The following is a 17,960-nucleotide window of genomic DNA, read 5'->3' as shown; positions in this document are numbered from 1 at the left end:
TCTGCAGCTGCGAGTTGATCCCCCCTCCCGTCTCCCCCCTGCCGTCTCCCCCCTGCCTTTCCTTCTGACACACACACACACACACACAACCTGTACAGGCCTACATGACTCTCAGCAGCAAGTTGACATGATAGCAGTGCTTATTAACTTGATGTGGAAATGTGGTATCAGTCTGGAGAACTGATGCAGGACAGCAAGAAAGAAATGGGTGAAAGCAGAAGGCGCAGCTGGCGACAAAGCCAGGTGAAACCAACCAATAGAACCTCTGCTCTCACTCACCAGCGCAGACCCCACCCTGTAGTTTTGATTGAAAACATTAGTTTTGATTGAAGTTGGAGAAGTATGCTTTCTCAAATATATATATTTTTTTTAATTGGAACCTAATTAGTTTCTATCTCTACAAAAAAATTTGATTCTCACTTTTTGTTTTGCTCTCAAAAAATTTCTTTTGGTTTCAAATATAACTTTTTTGATTGGATAATAAAGACACACATTTCTCTCCATATTCTATTAATTTCCAGAATAAACACATCAGAGTTCAACGAGTTCAGACTAAAAGAGCAGTTCAAGGACTAGAAGACCTTTTCATACAAAGATTATCTACCGCATACTTCGCTCTTCAACCCCACTTATGATCCTGAGGATGCACAGGGAGAAGGTTTTATACAGTGGTTTCACATCATCCACATATTATCATGGCTAAAAAACAAAAAACAGGGTCATCCTGGTGAGCCACTTTTCAGGAGATGATGAGAACATACTGTGCACTGAGGTGTTCTGAGTGGAAACAGCATTAAGAGAAGACACTTCTAAGAAGACAGTGTGAAACTGATTCATCAGCTGTGTGGCCGCTTGTTGATGTGACACAAAGTATTAATGTCAGTAAATGTGTCTGAATAGACTACTTGAAAAATGCTGCCGTCTCTGAGTAATCACTCTGCTTTCTGAGAAGACGCTGAATCACTGGTCAGCTGATGCAACGTGAACTTCAGAATCTCCTCGTGTGCGAGTCAAACTGCAGAAAGGGCTCGTTATATACAAAACCAGGGTTTTTTTTCTTTGGGAAAGTGGGATCCACAGCTGATGAACTGATGTAATTTCATATATTTGTCCCCTTTTTCACTGGAGTTAAATGACCAAGCTCCTCTGTGCTTTCAGTCCACTTTGTCACACACCTGCAAAACCTTGTGGTTGAAGTCATCGGGCTGATCAGCGTACACGTAGTGTCCGGCTCCACGGATGATCTGCATGGAGGATAATAAACCAGAGAAAATGTTAAATGCTAAAATTAGACATACAGATACTTTATACAGTGCATATGAAACATTTTCACACCCCTGTATAAATTACGAACTTCTTTTAATTGAAAATATGAAACCACAATAAATATCTGAACTTTTTGCACCGCCAGCGACACATAAAAATACACAAATAATTCAATTAAAAGACAGCAAATACGTTTATGGGCTCTTTTATGGTGAAGCTGTTCATTGATGTGGATGTCTGTTTGGGTTTGTTGGTTTGCTGGAAGATGGAATTCCTCTTTAGCCTCAATTATACTGCAGATGACTGAGGGTTTTGGACCAAAATTGAATCTGGTGATCAGAACTGGTCGGTGTAACGAAGGACTCCTCAAGACAGATAAGATTTAAAACAAGTTTATTAACAAACAGGGAGATGAACCATGATCTCACCAAGCTGATGGCGACGTGGCTTAAAGTGGTTATTACGGAGACAGCCAAGGGATCAGAACCAGGAAGTCAAGCAGAGGTGTCCAAGAGGCAATTAGGGATCAAATTAGGAAATCAAACCAAGGATAATCCAGGGACAGAAGGAGATCCAAAACTGGGAAAGCAGTCCAAGAGTAATCTTCAGGGCTGGTGAGTGAGACAGGGCCAGGGAATGTCAGCTATTCAGCTACTCACTCACATATTTCCCTCTGTCCAATATGCTACAAGCAGTTACAAGGTCTGACAAGGAGTGGGGGGAGAGCTGCTGTTTATAAAGCGGAAGTATAAATATATAGCAAGTGTGAGTGATCAGTAATCAGGAGACTAGCTGCGCAGGAAACTGGCTGGAGTGGCAAAGCCGTGTCCATGGCAAAGCCCAGTGCGGAATTCCCTCCACCTGGACTAAAGCGCCATTCATACTGTAGGATCCCCTTGAACTTTTCCACATTTTGATACATTACACTCATCAAAGATAAACATATTTTATTGGAATTTTATGTGGAAGACCAACACAAAGTGTCACACAACTGTGAAGTACAATGAAAATTACACATGATTTTATTTTATTTTTTTCACAAATAAAAAACTGAAACGTGCAGTGTGCAGAAGTATTCAACCTCCCTGTAAATACTTTGTGGAACCGACTTTTGCTGCAATTACAGCTGCAAGTCTTCTGGGGTATGTCTGTATCAGCTTTGCACATCTAGAGATGGAGATTTTTGCCCATTCTTCTTTAGTAACTAAACTATGAATATAAAAAGTTAAATATAAATGAGAAAGAAACAGAAAACTTGCTGCTGTTAGTGAATAAACCTGCGACTCGGTGACTGTGTCACATGCAGAACATGCAGAGTGGAACGTGTTCAGAGAAGAGTGATCATGCCAGTGTGACCCCCCCCCCCCACACACAAAGGTGAGAGGACCCCCGAGATCTGGGCCACCGGCAACCCCCCATCCCCCCCCCCCCCCCCCCTTCCCCCCCAGGCGAAGACCCCAACCGCGAGGCAGCAGAGGAGGGCGCCAGCCAGAGTCCCCCGCGGTCAGGGGGAACAGGCCCCAGCAGGCCCGGAGCAGCAAGGACCGGCCCCGCCAGTCACCGGGCAGACAGAGCGCGGGCCCCACGCCCCCAAGAGCCTGAAAGCAACCCCGCACCCCTGCAGGCAGAGGGTCCAGCCCACGCAATCTCCGCTCCCACTCTAATCACCCATTTTTCCCTACACACACACACACCTCCCTACACCCCTCTGTCCACATTCACACTCCTCCTTATACACAAGCACACTTCAACATACCCACACCCACCCCATCACTCCCCCCTACCACCAACATACCCCCTATATACACACCCCCACCCATCTGCATACACCCCTCCCTCCCCCGAAGCCCAGCGGCCATCCACTTTCCTAAATTCTTTTACCCTGATTCCTCCCCTTACCCCCTCTACTCTTATTCCATTCGCAACTTCATCCATTTGCTCCTGCACGCCCTCATCTTTCCTTCCCAACATGTCTCATGTGGGATACCCCCGGGGTTGCAGGGGACAGGAAGGCCTCGATCAGGGCCCCACAACGACACCACCCAATGCCCCCCCACAACACCACACGCGCAGCTGATCCAGCACCACCCAGGGCCACAGCACTTCCTCCCCTGCCAGGCCAGCCCAGACCCAAGTTCAGTGAACAGCACTACTCCCCCACCCAAACGACCCCCGGCAAAGATGTGGAAATAGGGGCGTGGCAGGACCCCATCGACACCCCCTCCTTCCCAGCCTTATGAATGATTTTGAAATGTATTATATGCAATTAAAATTGGGAAGAAGTAACCACATCATGTTGTGAGCGGGACCACCAAAGCAGCCCCGCCCACCGCACACTGCATGGCCCGCCCCCCAAAACATGTCCCTGTTTTGTCAGTGTGTGTTTTTTGTGTTATGTTGACTAAGTGTAATTAAAAAAAAAAACTGGGAGGTGAACCGATGCTGGGTGCAGCGATCGAGACCACCTTGATGGCTTTTCTCACTACCTAGATCAACGTGTCCACCTCCCAACGCCCTGCTTGTGTGTGGTGGAAGAAGGGAAGGAGAGGGGTCCGGGGATTTAGGTCCCGAGGGAAGCGCGCCTCCCTCAAGAAGATGAGCCGCATGCGGCACGAGGCACGTCCCCCATTCCCGGGGCCCCCGAAGGCCAGGACAGACCAAGGGCAGCTGCCCCAACAACCAGGGCCCTCAGCAACAACAACAAAAGAATCACCACCGGCCCCAGAAGGCACCTATACACCTACATACACATGCACCCCCACACTCCTCTATATACACACCCCTACCCCCTACACACACACACACACACAGACACACACACACACATCACCCCACTCCCCCATACACACAGACCACTACGCCCCATACACATGTACCCCACACTTTTCTATATAAACACCAACACCTCCCATGCATTTAACACAAGATTCCCCATACACAAGCCCTTAACCCCTCCCACACACACACCACCCCACTCATGTACTATCTCCCCTCTGCCATGCACCAGGGCACGGACTTGCCCCCCACCGCAGCGGCAGATCCAGGTCAGTCCCCCCCCCCAACCCCCAGCGGAGGCCGACCCTCCACCACCGAGAAGCAGGGGACAGCCCTGGGCACCGGAGCCCAGGACCCACGCCCAGACCACCCAGCAGTGGCACGGCCACCCGTCACAAAGCAAATACCCGCCGATCCAGCCCCCGCCAGCAGCCTCGCCCTACCACCGCAAGGCAAGTCCAACCACTGACCCACCCAAGGCCTCCCGCCAGGTCTGGAAACCTAGCCCCCCCAGCAATGAAGCAGCCAAGATCCCCGCCCAGGGGTCCTCCCTAGACCCACTGCCAATTGAGCCACCCAACCACTCCCTAGCCCCGAGCGGGACGAGGTCACACCCCCCCCCCTACACGAAGTGATGGAGCTGATCACAGGAGACCAGAGAGAGTGAAATTCAACTGACTGATCCTTTGAGGAGGCAGACATCATTTCCATGCTGATGTAATCTAATAACAGATTTCTAAACTGCTGGATACACAGATTCTGTTTGCTTTTCCAGTTCACAAGGATAGTTTTCTTTGCAATGCACAGGCTGCTGAGGATTGGTTTTGCTAAATTAAACCCTATGTTATTTTCACCCAAGTGACCCAGTAGGCTCAGTTTGGGGTTTGCAGGGATATTACATTTAAACCAGTCTGACAGATCTTTACATACCTGGAGCCAGAATCTCTGGACAGGTGGACAAGACCATAAGGCATGGTAGTAGCTGTCAATCATGTTGTCAGTACAGTGTGAACAGATAAGTGAGTGTAACAGACCCATCCTGAACATCCTGTGTCCCGTATAATGAGTTCTGTGTAGAATTTTGAATTGTATTAATTGCATGTTTGAATTCTTAGTCATTTTGAATGTGTTTAAGCAGATTTGTGACCATTCATTTTGATTGAAGTTACTGGATAAGTCTGCTTCCCATTTAGAAGTTGGGAGAGAGATGGAATCTTCTAGCTTCGATAGTAATCTGTACATTTTGGATAGTAGCTTCGGGGCCTTAAGATTTAAGAATTCTGCAGCCCTGATAGGTAACTGTAAGTTTAGTTGATCAGAGGTGTATTTCTTACCTATAATAGATTTAATTTGGTGGTATTTTAACGGTGTGTTCAGACCAAACGTTGAACGCTTGACACTGGTCACTAAACTGGCACTTTTGTGTCTGACGCCCGAAACGCTTCTGATGCTCCTGGCACATTTGTCTGGAGCGAGCGGCAGTGGAGTGGGAGAGGCGGAGCTTTTTTTCCGGTCAGTCTGAATGATTCAGAAGAGAGACGGCATGGTTTTATTTAATCAATAAAGCTAGAGAACGTTGTCGTAGGGCAGTGATAGTCACTGTTAATGCAACAAGAGACGCCAGCAGCAGAGACTTAGCAGAGACGCCACCCCCCCACCCCCTCATACAAAGCGTTGCCACGCAATGTATCCTGCTACGTTGCCAAATCAGTAACATTCTGCTTTTTAGCAAGGAATGGTTGTCCTAAATATTGCACGGAGTAACAGCATTCTTATGTAACAGTATATGGTTTCTTTTTCATTATACATACGGAGCTACCGACGGAGCAGCTTGGTGGAGATCGGCGCAGCTGAAATCAGCCAAAACTGGCAACTCTGACAGGGTCAGTTAGGGCTGTTAGGACAGCAGAGTTTCTGCAGCTCTTGTTTGTGGAGAGAACTGCAGCGCTGACGATCATTATGACTTGTTTAGATGCATTTTCAGAAAGCCAGCGGCTGCTTCATGAACACTTCATGAACATGCATGAACACTGTCGTAGGGCATCTCATCCCCATGTCTGGGTTCACCACAGAAATCCTCCAGGAGCTGCGAGCTGTGAGCTCTGATTGGTTGACGCCCTGCGTCGAGCGGCCAAAGTTCAGATTTTCCATCTCTGGCTTTTGACGCGCGTCAAGCTTAAAAAACGTCTTAAATTTTCGGCGCCGAACACCGACTCTCAAAGCGCGACGCGAGAAAGCTCAACGCCCCCTTGCGCCCCCCTCCACATAGACTTTACATGGAAACCTGCCGCTCCTGATGCACAAAACGCGTTTGGTGCTGCTGAATTCATATAGTGAAGTAATTACATCAAATGGCAGAAAGTTTCCATTTTCTACTGTATGTTCTAACTGCTTTACTCCTTTATTTTTCCACTGAGGGAAGTTTATCATCTTCTTTCTGTTTTGCAGGATGTCGGGATTGTTCCAGATGGGTGTGAGCTTACATGGAATAAGTGCAGACTTGGTTACTTTCAGGAATTCCCACCAAGCCGTTAAACTGGAGCTGATGTTTGTGAACTTTATTAGAGAGAGATTATTATACCTATGCGACCCCAGCACCAGAGTTCCAGACCCTTCCTCAGATGTGTAGTTTGTTTTCTGATCTTGTTTTTTTTTTGTTTGTTTTTTTTGACTGACTTAACATGGCTAAGTGATTTTGTTTAAATTGTTTGACTGAACTTTACCTTTGATTATGTTAATTAATTAAATTCTTTTGAATTGATCACACACCATGAGGAGTTATGAATGTTTTATTAAATAATTGTTGGTTAATTTCTTCCAAGCTTGTGTTCACATGAAATAGGATGGAAGAAAAGGAAGGTACCAGCATCACCCTACGATCAACTAAAGAATGTCTATCTTGCCGGTCAAAATATCTAAACTGTCCTTATTGATTAAGCTTCTAAAAACAGCGTGTAATTGGTTGGATCAAGCAGGGCGGTTTCTGTTTAAAAATGGACTTCCGCTCTGACTTGGTACTTCTCTTTTTGCCTTTGTTCTTTCTCTTTCTTGCTTCCTGTGTTTTTCTTCTTTGCTTTCTTCTTGCTTTCTCTCTGACTGTTTGCAACCTTCTGTCTTTGTAAGTTTCCTCGTAATTTTTCTTACGTTTCTTCACTCTTCTTTGTTCAGTTTTTGTTTCCTGCGCAAGATCTTGATAGATAAATTTGAACAGGAAGTTAACATTTTTGCTGAAAGTGCAACAACAATTGCTTATTTTTACCCAGTAATTTTTCGTAAGATCAGTGATTAACCAGAACCGTGGTTCCAAACCTTTTCCCTGCATCTTTACCCGTGAAACCTGGAACTACTCCTATTCTGACCAATTTGGCTCATTGCCACCGGACACCGCTGCTGGAACCTGTTGATCGGGCCTCAGGCACCAGAGTAGCTCCGGATCTACCCTTCACGACGCCCAACGGTCCAAGCCCCGGAGACTTGCTGCCCAGGACCCAACCACCCGCCCAGCCAGCTCCGAAGATCTGTGTCTGAAGTAGGATCTTTCATAGCGCTCTGAAAATCATCTGCGGTGTCCGAGCAGTACATCAAAACTTAAACTAAATGATTAAATTTGTATTTACATCTAAATTTAATATCCTTGAACATAATTCTTTTATTAAAATTCAAGTAAGATAATTCTGCAGATCTATTTAGGTAATCTCCTCATACCTGTTCCTTCCTGATTTTCATCTCATCTCATACAATTTATTATTCAATCAAGGCCAACATTCAATCATTCAGCAGTCATCAGGCAACTTCTGAAGACAATTGGTTGCACTCAGAGAAAAGGGGGCTGAATACTTTTGCACACTGCACTTTTCCGTTTTGTTTTTTTTATTTTTTTGTAAAATAAAATCACGTAATTTTCATTGTACTTCACAACTGTGTGACACTTTGTGTTAGTCTTTCACATAAAATTCCAATAAAATATATTTATGTTTGTGGCGTGTAAATTGTCAAAATGTGGGTATGAAAAGGGATATGAATACTTTTGCAAGCCTGTCTCAGATCTTTTCATTACAGTCTGCACAGCACCAAATCCAATTTTTTCAGATCCATTTCCTGATGTGGACACATAAATGATCCTTTTCCAACCGACCGTAGTCTGATGATGCATGTTGGATTTTATCCTAATTTTATGTCACTGAAGTAAAACAGATGTCAGAAATCTGCAAAGTACTCATGGAGATACAGCAAAAGACAGCTGCACATATGGGCCTAGTCAAGATACTTTTTCTTCAATCTCCTCCTCCTCATCAGTTGCAATTTCATAATTTTGTTGGTTCTGATGTCATAAGAAAACACGAACACGTGTAACATCCACAGTCACAAATGCAAACACATTACACAACTTTCAGATCATATCCATTCATTTTGAGCCTTGATAGGAGAAATTCAGAACTGATATTACAAGATGTCTGAAGATAAATGTCCATTTTATCCTAATTTTATGATATGCAGACTACATCTGCATATCTCTCTGTGAGAAAAAGCACATGTCCTCAAAATGAACCATGTTACAATTTGACAGGTTATGCAACTCATTTATCTGGAATGTGAATGTCGATCTAGGTATTCTCTATAATAAGGACAACAAGGTCTTTTAAAGATTCATCAGATTGATTTGGATTACCCCAACATCAGTTTTGGCGTTATTTACAGCTGAGATATTTACTCCTCTATATATCTTCTACTACAACCCAATGCAGACATCAACACACAGATATCTGTATCAGGACACAAAGCATCTCAATATATCTCACCGCTTCTCTTAGAAGAGTCTGCTTCTGCCCTTAAAGCAGTGTGGGAGTCAGACCTAGGCGCATTATTTACAGGAGGAAAACGGAATTTAATATCAAAAGCTGTAAAAATGTACAAAAGTCTTCGAACAAGCCTTATACAATTCAAGATCCTACACAGTTAGCATTAAAGTGGGGGTGCGATTGGTTGGAGTGGAGGAGGATCCAAATGTATTCACTGACAATCCAATGGTTTCGAATGGATTGGTTAAATGGGTTGGACAGCCTGTTTTCAGTCCTGTCTGTTCCACAGGTGACTAAATCTGTTTATCGATGTTCAAGCATTTAATTAATTGGTAGTAATCGGTGTGTGAAGGAGGTTTTAAGCAATGTAATAAAAAATGCTCCTGGAAAACATCTACCCGCCTTGAAGGGTCAGCCTCAAATCTTGGAAATGCCAGAGGGCATGCTCGGACACATGCTGTTGGACTGTCCCTGAACACAAAACAGGAATAAGTTCCTGGACTGAATATATATTCTCCCAGACTGTTTGTCGGTCCCTTCTGAAGGACATGAATCCCACACAAATCCCACAAATGCTCTATGAGTGCTTCAAGTTTTATTTTTATATCTAATAATTGTTTTGGTTTTTTTTAACTTTTATGTTAGGTTTACCTTACTTCCAACAGTGACTTGTATAAGAAAAATACATACAAGTAGTTATAAACATTTGTACAGACATAATTACAGCTGCTATAAAATGTAAACTTTTTCTCAAGAACATTAAAGCCGAGGTAGGTAACGTTGGGGAGCTAACAAGATATGAAAGTGGCGCCCTGTCTTGACTCCTCCCCCTGCCTTGGCTCCTCCCCCTCTGGTTCTGCTCCTTGTGTGATCCGAGGCTTTTTCAGTCGCAGCTTTTTCCACCAACGATTTTCTCTTTCTCGGCTGTTTAGCAGGAGGAGGCAAATAAACCGAGCTGGGTCGGGAAATCCTTCCTGCATTTTCTCAGCCATGTTTGCCCTCCGAGTTTCTTCTTCACTACTTTGTATTTTCATCCTAACACGGTGTTTATATGCAGGGTGTGGTTATCAGGTATGCGCTGCTGGAGGGGGAGGAGGGGAGCCGGGAGAAGAAGCTTACGAAATATAAGAAATGAACAACTCCATTTCGGTCCGAATATTTGGATTGGTCAGAGTTTTTACAGATTCACAGTAAACTGAAGGGGTAATTATATTTCTTATTGTTTATGATTACAAAATGTATGGACTACTATCAGGACAAAGCACTAGACTAACTTGTGAGTTGTATTAAAAGTTCTTACCAATATGAAATGGAAATTAACCTGAAAGAATGTTAAAATGAAACTTCATATGAGTTCTGGGGAAATTCTTAAATTCATGAACAGAGAAGGCAGGGCATCAAGATTTAACTTACTATTATTTCTACGTGAGACTGTGGTCTCATGTCCTTAATGCTGCTGCCCACGCTGCCGTCTATACTGGAGCGGGAGCCGTAGATGATGGTGATGGGGACTTCGGGCCGTAGCTGGTCCATCCTCGGCAGCATCGGCCTCTTTGCCCAGCCACAGGGAGCACTCATATTCTTAAATGCAGTCTCTCCACTGTGATGACACAAAGGAACCAATGTCACAGGGATCTTCAAATCCGGTCCACAAGGCCCAGTGTCCTGTTGGTTTCCCGACTGCAACACATGTGATTCAGATCAAGCTCATCTGCACAGTTTAATGTAAAGTTCTACACAAGTCTGTCAATGATCCATTCATTTGAATCTGCTGTGCTGATGGAGGAAAAACATCCAGTACCTGCAGGACACTGGACATAATACTGTAGTCATCAAGTCTTGTCTGTCAGTAAGACAGAAGTAGAAGCAGACCAACCTGGGGAATTGTACATTGAGGTGGTAGATGTACTCTGATACTGTGTTGTCTGTAAACATGGAGGAGAACTTCCTCTTGAAGTCAGATCTCAGTGTCTGGACCAAAGTGGGGCCTACTGGGGCCACAGAGGAGACACTAAGTCACTGGTAGATGTCACATGTAGATCACAAATTTAGTTATTTTAGATGTAAAAAAAAAAAAAAAATTATATATACATATATATATATACCATGCATATATATATATATATATATATATATATATATATATATATATATATATATATATATATATATATATATATATATATATATATATATATATATGGTTCTTTGCATGTAATCCCCTCAAAGACACAGCATCAGCTGTGTTTCCTCTTGTGTTATCTTTCCTGGATCGTAAAGCTGCAACCAGCACACAAAACTTTCTTTTTGAAGTGCACATTCTTTCAGGTATTAGACAAGCCCTGATCTCATCCAGATGTAACCAGTGGGGTGGTGTGACTTATTTCATACCCAGTGGTCCTACCAGTCGCAGCCCAGCCAGCGGGTTGAAGGGACTGAACATGGCACTGATAGCTTTGAGCCACACAGGGATGGTATCTATGGTCTCCTGACCCTCAGGGAGACCCCACGGCTCCACCAGAATGACATGCTTAACCCTTCAGGACAGACAAAAACAGAATAAAATAAGTTCACTGACTGAATAGATAGAGAAACACACACACACGCACTTCAAAGTTGTCCACAGATAAGTTGAAGCATTGAAACATTATATTGACAAAAAACAATGACTTGAATAAAATCAAATGGTGAGTTGGAGGACATTCATGAAAAACCATTAGCATGGACACAGAATCACCAAACTGTTCAAAGGGTAGTCAGCCATCAAGATTTCAAACTAGTTTAAATCCTGCATTTGATAAATAATATGCATATTAACACATGAATTGGAACATTTCAGTTTTAAAACTGGCGAAACAAGCTGAAGCTCAGTCCACAGTCTGAACAGTAATCCTGCCAAACTGTAGTATCAAGTGTGACTCATTTAATGTTTAAGATTACATAAATCTATCACTGCTTTACTATAAGTCATTGATAAACACACTAAGACCATATGCAAGAAAACTATAAGATGTCTGTTCTGTATCACAAAATGTTGAAGAAGAGATCACATTACCCACCTGCCTGGATACTTGATAGAATATGACAAAGCTACGTATCCCCCCAGGTTGTGGCCAAGCAGTATCATTGACTCCACACCAACCCCTGTCCTCCACTGCTCGATAGACTCTACAAACTGATCCTCTGCGCTCTGAGCATCTGTGGAGAACTGAGGTCTGGTGCTCTGGCCGAAGCCCAGCAAATCCAGAGCAAAAACCATCCGACGCTGCGAAAGAGCTTCCAGGTTCTGAGCCCAGAGACCCACTCCACCGCCGAACCCATGAAGCAGAACTAGTGGGGTTCTGGCTTTCATGCCATCGGCATTAAAAGTCAGGGTCCACAGCATGTTGCCATTGGCAATGGGGATAAACTGTTTGGTAAAAGCACTGCTGATACCTGAAAACAAAGGGAATCACACAGAACAGCAGAAGCTTTTCACAGGATTTAATTTAGTTTGAGAAAAGAGAAAAAAAAATGCATCCAGAACGCTGCAATGATGATGCTCTTACCAGAGAAAACATCATTTAGTTACTAACACGAAGATGAAGACAAGCTCTACTGAGATCCACCCTTTTTCTGAAATTCCATAAATCTGTCAGGTCTCATAGAGTGTGGAGTGAAGACTGTCACATCACTTCTTGTCTTTAGGCGAAGAACCACTGATGTACCTTAATTTAGATCGGTCTATACCTATGTCCTTTCTCTGTGATGCCCTTGTTATTTCCAGACTGTCATTCCTGAATATTGTTCCCTCCAACCCAAAACGCCAGAGTTCTTATAAGAGGCCAAATTTCTCCAGTTTTACAGTCATCTGCGTTCTGTTAAATGCCCTCATATAGAAAGATCTTTGTCATGAGTACTCCGCAATATCAGCCTGTAAAATACTGGATTATATCATTTTTGAGTATGGAGACACCATTCTGCTGACACAAAACACACCATTCGTTATCTCTTCTGTAGCTTTGCTACATAACTGAACGTGAATCTCAGCAACAGCGCATTCCTTCTGTGTCACATGACTATGGCAGCCTGTCATGATGTCATGACAACATGTTATGATAAGGTTCTGTTTAGATATTTGGCTTCTGTTCATGAAAATTATTGGTCATTTCATTTTATTATACTTTTACATATTATGTTTTGTCATTTTCCATTTAAGTGTGAATAATTTTATACTAATCTGTTGTTTAAACATTTTATCACCTTAAAAATATGAATTTTATTATTATTTCATAGTATTGATTTTCTTGCTTTTTATGTATATGCAATGTTGCTTTTGAAATAAAGATATTAATGCACTGTACAATTCGGATTTTCCTTTATGGGACATGAAGTGCCGTTGTTACACCAAAATATGTGACCTATCAGGATTTGTGACTGCAGGGGCAAAGTGAGTTTTTTCGCCTTCTAAGATGAGAGAAGAAGAGCATTTACATAAACTACAGAAGGATAAACACAATGAATTTCATCCTCACCAGTGAACGTAAAGCAGCCGATCATATCTGACTTTTTAAAATATTTGATTATCATCTAATTGATTGTGTTTCTGGAGTAAAAGTTACTCAACAGAAAGACACTTTCCATGAGAAAAACAGTAACTGTACAGTATCTATAAATGTAAAATGTGTATTTATATATTTTAAGATGAACAGTATTTGATAGACTGGCACATTTTATGGTGATGTGCTGATCAAAATATGTATAACTTGACATAAATAAGAAATATAAAAAAGCTAAATGCGTCACCGATTGTTGCAGATGGATAGGAATGTAACACCAGCAGTCTACCAGAGGTTTGTGACTTTACATACCTTTACAAAAAACGCAGACTTTAATAAAAATGTTTTCAGGAAGTCCTCCATCTCCCCACTGTATTCTGGATACAGAAAACACTTTATGTGACCCTCACAGAACCAGTATAACCCAGGTCACCATTTCTGATGGCCGTCAGAATCTGTTATCTCATTTTTAAATTAAATTAAGTAAATTAAAATAATGTAGCATTTATTCTCAAATATAAATTAGGCCAAACTGTCTACAAGAAATATAATGAAGACATTTCCAAGGCCTCTTCAAATGGTTGTTATTCTTGTGACTGACATGACATATAAACCATATTTCTTTACATTTTTTTTTTGGTTTCTCACACTTTTACATAACTTTACAAGTCCAAAACAAGCAATAATGATGTTCCTGAGAAACAAACATAACACGAGTGTTGAAGCATCTGTCTTCAAGACCCCCCACCCCACCCTAAAATCCTCCTAATTTTGTCAGTGGCAAAGGTCGTTGATATTTCTTTTAGCCAAACACAGCTCACCTTACAGCTAATAGGTAAAGCAATTTGCTAGTCCACAATAGTTTTTTGCACTTTAACCACAGGTATTTGCGTACATCTGTATACCTGTTAGCATAGCGAACATTGTAAGTAAGCAGTCTAAAATGGATGAAGAGGAATATAGAGAGTTGATAAATTTCCCTAAGAAGGTGACTATCCAGAACATAGTGATAAACACTAGCAGAATGTGATAAGAAGACGCGCAGCAAAGTTTGGCTTGGAAGGTAAGCCGTATTAGTCCACATGAAATGCTCTATTAAAACACATTTCTTAGATATTTCATAAGTAGGCCTACAGCATCCCTTTCCAATAAATGCGTTTTTTCCCCCCTCGTAGATGACAAGCTCTATTACGTCAGACACAAGGGCTCAGCAAAAGAGACAAAGGCTAAAGTTGTTTTTTTTTGGGGGGGGGTCATCGGGGGCAGACTCAATTGTTAAGGAATTTCACGCAAGTGAAATTGGGGCGCACTGCAGCCAAATTAAACAAAAATACAGTGAAAAAAATGAGTTATTTAACAAGTTTAGAATCACAGGTGTGCTAGTATGGATGATTAATAAAAATTAACTAAATCCATTCTATATCACATATTTTAAATAAATTCTGATAAAATCACAGAAATACATGAATAATTAAGTATCTTGAGTAAAACTTGCTTGACATCTTTAAAAAAAAAGTCCCCCTTTCTATCTATTTACCGACATGTACTTAAAGTGACATCATCTCCAAAATGTACCACACCTCCTTTATGGGAAGATTACAAATGTGTTTTTCGTATTACTGATCACTTCATTTTTGTGTAGCAAGAAACTAACAACAATAACCAATAAACAAATTAACCTAGCACAAAACAAAAATGTAATACTGAAATTATATATGATCCTCTATAGTTGTCTGAGTGCACTGTGTGCCAACAGATCAGGGCAGGTATCAAGGTTAGCACTGAACACAAGCCTATCAAGGTAAGCACACTCCAAGAAATGATCTATTGACAATATTTAAGCTAATTTTAGCCTTGGTTTTCTTTTTTCAAACTATACCATATTCAGTGCCTTGCCCTCCCAAAAGAAGAACTTAAAAGACAATATACATAAGGATTATGATCACAATAATGATTTACTACAAAGTAGTTTATAATTATCTTTGTTTGTTTCTGTTTTTGTTTGTTTCATTCTTTCTTTTAACAGACCATTTGAGCTGGTGGGTATGGACTTAAATGGTAGACTTGTCAAGACAGACCAGGGCCACCAATACATCTGCGTATTTATTGATTACTGCACTAGATGGGCACAGGCACATGCTCTTAAATAAAAAACAGCAGCAGAGGTCACAGACTCCATCCTTAAGCTTAGGTAAAAGAGTTTGTACACCATGTATGTTTTACCAGATGAGACTGATAAAAACTTTATAAGTTGTTTTAAATTGTTTTTGTTTTTTTTTGTTTTTTTTTAATTGATATGAAAAGGCAATGAAGATTTATTTGTAAAAGTAAATTTAATCTCCAAGATAATACAAAATGATTTTAGTAAAACATTAAAGTCATTACAGTGGTTGTAAAAGAAGCATAAATAGCAACAATATTATATAAGCAATATAATATTAATATAAGCAACAATATTACACTTGAAAGGTTTTTTTACACAGATCAACACTGGGGTGTGCCAGATCTTGGGGATCAACAGAAGTCTCTGTACCCCATACCATCCCCAGACAAACGGTTTGGTAGAGAGGCTCAATGGCACTATTCAAAGGTAAATATAAACTTAAGAGGTGTTCCTTTTTCTTTGTACTTGTCTGTTCTCTTTTGGTCCAAGTCTAAAACTAAAACTGGGCTTTTCAAGATGTGTGAACGTTTGTCTTTCTTATTAAGAGCAATGGCTAAACTTGTTTCTGAATAAAAGGAGTGACTGGGACCTCTACCTCAGTCCAGTCTTGTTTGGCTTATGTAGAAAAAAAACAGTTGACAACACACTTCTCTCCATATTTTCTAATGTTTGGGCGGGAAGCACGTTATCCATCGGAGGTGGCAGAAGACTTTAAGGTACCTTGACCAAATATCAATCACATGTTTTTATACCAAATTTCATTTTTATTTCTTGAATAATAATGCGAAAAACTAGGTAGCAAGGTAGGAACAGATTTGACATATTGTGCAGGGAAATCAGGAAAACAAGAAAAAAAAAACAGGTTGATTTGAGGCGGAAGCACAGCCTCAAAACTTGCAGGTGGGAGGCATGGTCTGGAGAAAGAACATTCGGAGTCAGCAACGGAAGGGGGGTAAACTGGATCCCGACTCCCTTGGTCCCTCCACTATTAGTAAGGTTGATGGGAAAAGCTATCAACAAGATCAGCATTGATCATCTTAAAAGGTACCAGGTGGGCACGCAAGGATCCTGGGGAAAATAAACATCTCTCCGCTAGTCTCTGTACCTAGTTTTTCATCAACTGTCAGCAACCTCTTTCACCTCCACCACCACCACCACCACTACCACTACCTCTGCCACCTTTGCCACCAATGCAGAAAAATGTTAGCCACTGAAAGACACGTTCACAATATTAAGTTTGTTGAGTCTTTTAAATGTTGACACTTCACTTTATCTTTATAAAAATGGAAAAATATTAAAAACTATATAATTAATGAAGATTTGACAAGAAAGCAAATAATGATTGAAAATATTTTTAACAAATATGCTAGTTATTTTTGCAAGCAGGCAATGTTTATCGACCCATATGCCATGACAGACACATGGAAGAAGAAAAAGACACGACTGATGTTAGATAAGTCTTTGATTATGAGGAAAAATTTTTTTTAAAAAAATGTTTTACTGCATAATTTTTATTTCCTTTAGGTGTGACCCTGCTATATATCATGTCCTGCTGAGGGTGGTTAATGAGCCTGGCCACTGGATACTTACTGTCAGTTTCCGCCTACAAGATTTTAAAAAAAAATCTGTTACAGACATAACCAGGCTAAAGACATGTCATTGATATGTGTACAACCTGCACTCCTCCCACTTAACCACACGCACCCCTTATCTTCATGACACAAACTCGTATGAACTAGCATTTAATTTAAAATTTAATATTTCCAGGCAATCTTTCCATCTGAAAAAAGGAGCCTCAAGGTATTCTCTAGTGTAGTTACAAAGACCATCAAACACAATGTTGAAACTGGCTCTCATGAGGACCTAATCAGGACAGGAAGACCAAGAGTTACCTCAACTGTTTATCAGTCACCAATCTCAGAAACCACAAATAAACAACACCTTAGATAAGAGCCTCCAGTGATGCTTCACAGAATTCAAGATGGTGATGCATTTCAACATCCACTGTTCAGTGGAGACTGCCTAAATTGGGCCTCCATGGTCAAATTGCTGTGAAGAAGCCACTTCTGAGAAAGAAAAATAATAATGTGAGACTAATTTGGGCCAAGAAACATCAGGAATTACCTCATATCAGTGGAAATTTGTGCTCTCGTCTGATGAATTCAAATATGAGATTTTTAGTTACACTCACAATGTTTTTGTGAGATGCAGAAAAGGTGAGCAGATGGTTCCTGTATGTGTGGTTCCCACAGTGAAGCATGCCGGAGGAGATGGTATGGGGGTTCTTTGCAAGTGAAACAGTTGATAAATTAGTCAACATCCAAAGATCACTTAACCAGCATGGCTACCATAGTATTCTTCAGCGACATGCCATCCCATTCGGTTTGCACTTAGCGGGACCATCATTTGTATTTCAAG

The 17,960-nt window shown here is 41.5% G+C and overlaps 1 protein-coding gene across 1 annotated transcript in view; it reads right to left on the bottom strand.

The window, feature by feature from the left end:
* Nucleotides 1–1,154: 1,154 nt before the first annotated feature.
* Nucleotides 1,155–17,960, bottom strand: part of abhd5a (abhydrolase domain containing 5, lysophosphatidic acid acyltransferase a) — a gene marked incomplete at its 3' end in the record, with an annotated part of 33,425 nt that continues 16,619 nt past the window's right edge. The window contains exons 3-7 of the mRNA XM_079240642.1: nucleotides 11,900–12,275; nucleotides 11,232–11,377; nucleotides 10,717–10,828; nucleotides 10,254–10,440; nucleotides 1,155–1,244 (exon numbers count right to left, since the gene is read on the bottom strand). Coding sequence (XP_079096768.1) covers nucleotides 1,155–1,244; nucleotides 10,254–10,440; nucleotides 10,717–10,828; nucleotides 11,232–11,377; nucleotides 11,900–12,275 — 911 coding nt within the window. The remainder of the gene's footprint in view (nucleotides 1,245–10,253; nucleotides 10,441–10,716; nucleotides 10,829–11,231; nucleotides 11,378–11,899; nucleotides 12,276–17,960) is intronic.

Source organism: Telmatherina bonti (genome assembly GCF_933228915.1).
Source record: "Telmatherina bonti genome assembly, chromosome: 5".
Taxonomy (NCBI): Eukaryota; Metazoa; Chordata; class Actinopteri; order Atheriniformes; family Telmatherinidae; genus Telmatherina; species Telmatherina bonti.
Note: the sequence above shows the minus strand (reverse complement) of the source record. Positions and strands in the feature narration are given on the sequence as shown.